The following is a 6,574-nucleotide window of genomic DNA, read 5'->3' on the forward strand; positions in this document are numbered from 1 at the left end:
ACTGACCCATTAGGTGTTAGATTTCAACTATGTTCCCACGTTTGTATTTTAGCCCGTTTTGGCGAGAAGAAAACACAAGTAGCAGAGCTTTTCAGCTGCAGAGTTGTAGAAAGGGTGGGTTGAGTCTGCATGGCTCTCATGTAGTATTTAAGACCAGCCCCCTGTCCCAGCTCCACTACCAGTCAGCTCGGACTATTTGTTGCATTTCGTGTTGATCGACGATAGAAGAGAACTATGGCAGAAGTCGCTCCAGCCGCTGCCGCTCCGACTAAAGTCCCCAGGAAGAAAGCTGCCTCCAAGCCGAAGAAGGCATCAGGTCCCAGCGCCGCAGAACTCGTCCTCGAGGCGGTATCTGCCTCTAAAGAGAGGAGCGGCGTGTCCCTGGCTGCGGTAAAGAAGGCTCTGGCTGCCGGTGGCTACGACGTGGAGAAGAATAATTCACGTGTGAAGACCGCTGTGAAGAGCTTGGTGTTAAAGGGCACTCTTGTCCAGCTCAAGGGTACCGGTGCCTCCGGCTCCTTCAAAATCAACAAGGCTGAAGCCAAGAAGCCCGCCAAAAAAGCAGCTCCGAAAGCTAAGAAAGCGCCAGTGAAGAAACCTGCTGCGGCTAAGAAGGTTGTTGCTAAAAAGCCTGCCGCTAAGAAGTCTCCAAAGAAGGCAAAAAAGCCTGCAGTCAAAGCCAAGAGCCCCAAGAAGGTGGCAGCCAAGAGCCCCAAGAAGGTGGCAGCTAAGAGCCCCAAGAAGGTGGCAGCCAAGAGCCCCAATAAGGCAGTGAAGAAGCCCGCAGCCAAGAAAGCCCCCGCGAAGAAGGTTGCCAAGCCCAAAGCAGCGAAGCCCACGAGGACAGCAGGCAAGAGGAAGTGAAGATCTTAAGCTTTACTGTCTAAAACACACAAAAGGCTCTTTTTAGAGCCAACCACTACTATCCCTGAAATGGCACATCCCCTCGTATAAATGCATTGTTTAATAGTGGATACAAGCAAATCTACTAAGTCACATGTTTGTGTCCTGGATAAATTGCAGCAGCACCAGTTAAGTAGAGCTGAGTGTTCAGTTACTGCATCATTTGATTCATATTCTGGAAGATGAGTCGATTCCAGTCCAGAAGAATAAAACATAATTTAGATACACTTAAATCTAAATCGATGCGATTTAACATTGAATGTAATTATGTTCCTGTTATTAATATCAGTCTAGAAGATACTGCTATACATACCAGAACATATTAATTAAGAAGCATTTAACCTAAATACAATCTGATGTATTGTGCACACAATGAATGACACCTTGTTTTATATGGACTGCTGCCTTTATTTGCATTGAGCAGTAATTAACACAAGGATTCAATGTCCCCAATGGTATTCAAACAAATTTACTCCCAATAACTCAAACTAAATGAATGTGTGCAAAACAGTTTTAGGACGTTAGTGAGTTAATGTGCAAAATAAATTTCTTCGTTTCCCCTTTAAAGTTCCATCCTTGTTTATACAACAACTACAGCTTGTTTCAATGTCAATGTATAAAAAAAAATATATATATATATATATAATATAATATAATATATATATATATTTATATTTTTTGTATTACAATTTTTTTTATGTTGATTTAGAATTCGAATGTCAACATTATGAACGAAGCTTCGAACTATTCGGTACAGCCCTAGCAATTATCTCACTTTTACTACTAACTCAAATACGCTACAAAAAAAAAGGAAAATGGACATAGGGACGTTTTTTAATCAAAGGGCAGCAGAGACAAGTGATACAGGGACACCGGTACGGTCTTACAATGGCTTAGTGATTATAACAGTGCAGTTCAGCATTCAGTAACCCATACTTTTTGTGAACGTGTTTTTGATACTACATTCTGTTGAACACACCACAAAACCGTACCTAAGGAAAATTGGCTCAATTGCAAGAAAAATAATAGACAGTTATTAGGGGTGCACCGATGTATCGGTCGGGTATCGGTATCGGCCGATAAGTGCCTTGTTGACTGCAATCGGCCTATCGGCCGATAAGCTTGAATGTGCCGATGGCAGTAGCCGATAAATATCCATCAATTTGTGTAGCGTCAAAAGACAAAAAAAAGTTCACTCGCGACCTGCACAACGCCGTCCCCAGTCCCCCCCCCCACACACACACACACACGCTACTGCATCAAAGTTACTACTTATGATTAACAAGGCATTCGTTTTGTGGCATTAACGTTATATAGTTAGTGTTACACGTTCAATAACATCAGCATATTATTTACCCAAACGTAGCAAGCATTAAGCGTTCATACTAGCTCAGTTCTTTCCGTTGCTCATAGAGTTTTACCCATTCTGCAATCTGTTAATAAAGTTTTCAATCAGACACATAGAAAGGCTTTGTTTTATTATAACATTAGTTGCAGTAAAATCATTATGCCTCGTTTAAGTCATCCTGCGGAGCTAAAAGCTAAACGTCGGCCGCGCCGCCGTTGTTGTTGTTGTTGTAGACAACCTAGGCTCTCGTCAATATCAATGGCGGACAAAAGCGGAAGTAAAAAATGTATACGCGCTTGCCGATTGGTGGTAACAGCAGAGGCGGGTGCAAGCGGTGTGTGACGTAATTGGCAGAATCGACTGTCAATCAAAATTTCATTGGTTGAGACTGCTTGAGAGCTCTGGTTGAGACAATAGTATCCAGCTGCAGCCCAGCCGGTAGACCATACTGGGAGAACTAGTATCTAGCTGCAGCCCTGCAGAACATACTGGGAGAGAGATAGTGCTATTTCTTGATGTTTCCTTTTTTTAAGTAAGTAAAGAGGCCTATGTTCATATCGGTGAACACAATTTGTAACACAAATATACAGTAGTTTCATTAAAAAAAGAAAAAAATTTAAAATGTTTGCCACAAATATCGGTATCGGCCAATTGTGTTAGTTGAACAATCGGTATCGGTATCGGTGGCAAATTTTCATATCGGTGCATCCCTAACAGTTATGATATTACATTCTGCATAATTCGTATGCAAAAGATTGTTGTTCCCTGCTTTAGTCTGTTGACACATTTCTTTTTTTTGTCCACTTTTTGTCCCATTTTCTATATTTTCTCCCATCCCAATTTTGTATCATCCAATTCAACCCTCCCCTGTCACGAACGCTGTTTCTTGCCTCCCACAAGCCGGCTGCAATGTGGACTAAGTCATACATAGCACAAGTCCCCTCCGGTACTTGAGGTAACAGCAGTCGCATCTTTTCACCTGCGCAGCTCGATCTCTCAGTGGCGAGGAGTAACGCGTGGGAGGCTCACGCTGCCCCCGACACTTCCTGATTCTACTGCGCAGGCGCACCAACCAACCTGTAGGAGTCGCTGTCCACAACGCCCGATCCCCACCCATCAGTTTCCCACCCCCTAATACGGCCAATGTGTATTAGTACGGACGACCAGCTAAACTGAAAGCAATGTGGAGCGCTGGGCTCGAACAGGCGAGCCCAGCGTCTCCAGTATTCGTGGCGAGCGCCTTGCCCACTACGCCACGTAGCTGCCCGACTGTTGACACATTTCTATACTAAAAATGCTTGTGTAGTCCTGTGTCCTACCTAAATGTCATATAAGTGAATTGTATAGAAACAACTCACCAAAAGTGACTATTGCGCAACTGATTTGACAAAAAAATCCACCCCCCCCCCTCCCTAATTGCCATACCTTGGCTTTTACTGAAACAACGCCACTGAACAAGTATAACTGCCTTCTACGTGATGATTGATAATGTATCACAAATTGAATCTCAGAATTGTCACTGCTGTGCAGAATATGCAGTAATAGGAGATGCAGCGTATTTTCAGGGGTAGAAGTTCACGAATGTATTTGCTGTACAACTGCAACTCGTCTACCTCCAGTGGCGGACTGGCCAGGCCGGAACCAAAGTGGGCTTGTCCAAAAAAAAAATAATAATAATAATTATTACTTTTTTTTTAACTTTTTTTTTTTTAACTTTTTTTTTTGGGCCAGTGTGTGGGCCAGTGTGTGGGCCACTAATGTGGGCCGGTGTGTGGGCCAGTGTGTGGGCCAGTGTGTGGGCCAGTGTGTGGGCCACTAATGTGGGCCGGTGTGTGGGCCAGTGTGTGGGCCAGTGTGTGGGCCAGTGTGTGAGTCGGTGTGTGGGCCACTAATGTGGGCCAGTGTGTGGGCCGGTGTGTGGGCCAGTGTGTGGGCCGGTGTGTGGGCCACTAATGTGGGCCGGTGTGTGGGCCAGTGTGTGGGCCAGTGTGTGGGCCAGTGTGTGAGTCGGTGTGTGGGCCACTAATGTGGGCCAGTGTGTGGGCCGGTGTGTGGGCCAGTATGTGGGACGGTGTGTGGGCCGGTGTGTGGGCCAGTATGTGGGACGGTGTGTGAGTCGGTGTGTGGGCCACTAATGTGGGCCAGTGTGTGGGCCGGTGTGTGGGCCAGTATGTGGGACGGTGTGTGGGCCGGTGTGTGGGCCAGTATGTGGGCCAGTCTGTGGGCCAGTGTGTGAGTCGGTGTGTGGGCCACTAATGTGGGCCAGTGTGTGGGCCGGTGTGTGGGCCAGTGTGTGGGCCAGTATGTGGGCCGGTGTGTGGGCCGGTGTGTGGGCCAGTATGTGGGCCAGTCTGTGGGCCGGTGTGTGGGCCGGTGTGTGAGTCGGTGTGTGGGCCACTAATGTGGGCCAGTGTGTGTGCCGGTGTGTGGGCCAGTATGTAGGCCGGTGTGTGGGCCGGTGTGTGGGCCAGTGTGTGGGCCGGTATGTGGGCCAGTGTGTGGACCAGTGTGTGGGCCGGTGTGTGGGCCGGTGTAGTGTGTGGGCCGGTGTAGTGTGTGGGCCAGTGTGTGGGCCGTATGTGGGCCGGTGTGTGGGCCATTATGTGGGCCGGTGTGTGGGCCAGTGTGTGGGCCGGCAATAAAACAATAAACAAGTTGCATAAACTAAATCAGATTAAAAATGATCACAGTTCTGGTTTGCCTTAAGATGCAGTTTAAGATGGGTCTTGAACATGGAGTATGTAGGGCACTCTCTAATCACAACTGGTAGGCTATTCCAGTAGTTACCACTTTTAACAGAGAACACAGTTTTTGCAATGGTAGTATACCGAAAAGGCACCTTACAGTCCCCTCTACTGATGGCCCTGGTGGTAATGCCAGTGTCTGCTTTCTGTTGGATGAACTCATTCAATGGGGGAGGGGCAAGTCCATGCAGAACCTTGTACATGAAGCAAGTATATTTGAAAACTTGGAAATTCTCGAAACTTATCTAAAACATTATAGTGATGAAATGAAATTGGTTTCCTATCAAATACTTTTATGGCTTTTTTGTAGAGTAATTCTATTGGTGTAAGAGTAGTGACATATGAAAGAGACCAGTTGATAAAACAGTACTCGATGTGTGATAAAATCATTGAATGCCGAAACATCCTTGCAGCATTAACTGGCAGGCAGGGCCTGATCTGCCTGAAGTTTTCGATGTTAAACTTGACTGTGTCTGTCACTTTCTTCACATTACTTTTTGAAGGTCAATGTAGAGTCCAATGTGACCCCAAGATACTTGAATTAATGTACAATGTCCAGCTCCGCCTCTCCCAGAAACACATTAGAGTGAGTGACCTCTACTGGTGACTTTGTGAACATCATACACACTGTTTTCTTGGTGTTAAGTGAAAGACATGCTTTTGTTAGCCAGTCTTGAATGAGACATGAGACATCAGTGAATGAGATTCACGTTTCCTCCCAACCGCGAGTAGGCCTAGAAGCGCAGAAATGGAGAATGCAAAAAAAGAAAGGGTGGAGCTGAAAAAGCTAGAATTGCTAGTAAAAGACGCAGAACAATGTTCTAAAATTACAGACATGTTTAGTAGAGGAAGGGCTGGCGTTAGAGTAGCTGCTGCTGCTAATGATGATGAAGTTCAAGTGGAAGGAACCAACAGTAACATGACAGGTGCGTGCAGTAGCCTAGTGCATATTCTACTGTTGGTGTGTGCCGGTTCATGAGGGCTAGCTAGCCTATACTAGTTCTTGCAGTGATTTCAGTCATTCTATTACAAGACAATGTGCTTTCCGTATTCCTGATTCCTTACAGCACGTGGACGTAAATAGTCGTGACTCGTGACGTTTTTTCTCTGACTAAAAGTTTAGTTAGCAATGTTAGGACTAGTGCCCACCACAGCATCAGAAGCTAAAGTGCTAACCTAGAGAGCCAATCAGAACCTAGGACGGGCTGCAAATTAATTGGCTACTAATATTATAATAGTAAATACTCAAATAAAATACTATTATGTTCCCTTTCAAATTTTCATGTTGATATAATATTGGTAATCTAATTGATTGAATTGATTAGTTGCCATTTTACATGCTTAAATAAGATGTACCTTAGAATTCCCAACAGTTAGCCATGTTCTCGATTAGTCTCATCTACATGTTTGTAGATAACCACAGCTAACTAGCTTAAGCTAACAACTAGGTCAACTACTACCCCGTAGTTAAACAAATGTGATTGCATATAACAGCTAACTGCTACAGCCAAGTTGGTAGTTAGCCTATTCCATTAATGTTGAATGTATTTATGAAGGTTGTTGATGGTGGTTGGCGCTG

The 6,574-nt window shown here is 45.1% G+C and overlaps 1 protein-coding gene across 1 annotated transcript; it reads left to right on the forward strand.

The window, feature by feature from the left end:
* Positions 1-234: 234 nt before the first annotated feature.
* LOC311229838 (histone H1-like) lies at positions 235-864 on the forward strand (the record flags this gene model as incomplete). Its single annotated transcript, XM_084315912.1, has 1 exon — positions 235-864. The coding sequence occupies one exon, from the start codon at positions 235-237 to the stop codon at positions 862-864; it is 630 nt and encodes a 209-aa protein (XP_084172038.1).
* Positions 865-6,574: the final 5,710 nt, after the last annotated feature.

Source organism: Notolepis coatsorum, assembly GCF_963971535.1.
Source record: "Notolepis coatsorum genome assembly, chromosome: 6".
In the NCBI taxonomy this organism is placed as follows: Eukaryota; Metazoa; Chordata; class Actinopteri; order Aulopiformes; family Paralepididae; genus Notolepis; species Notolepis coatsorum.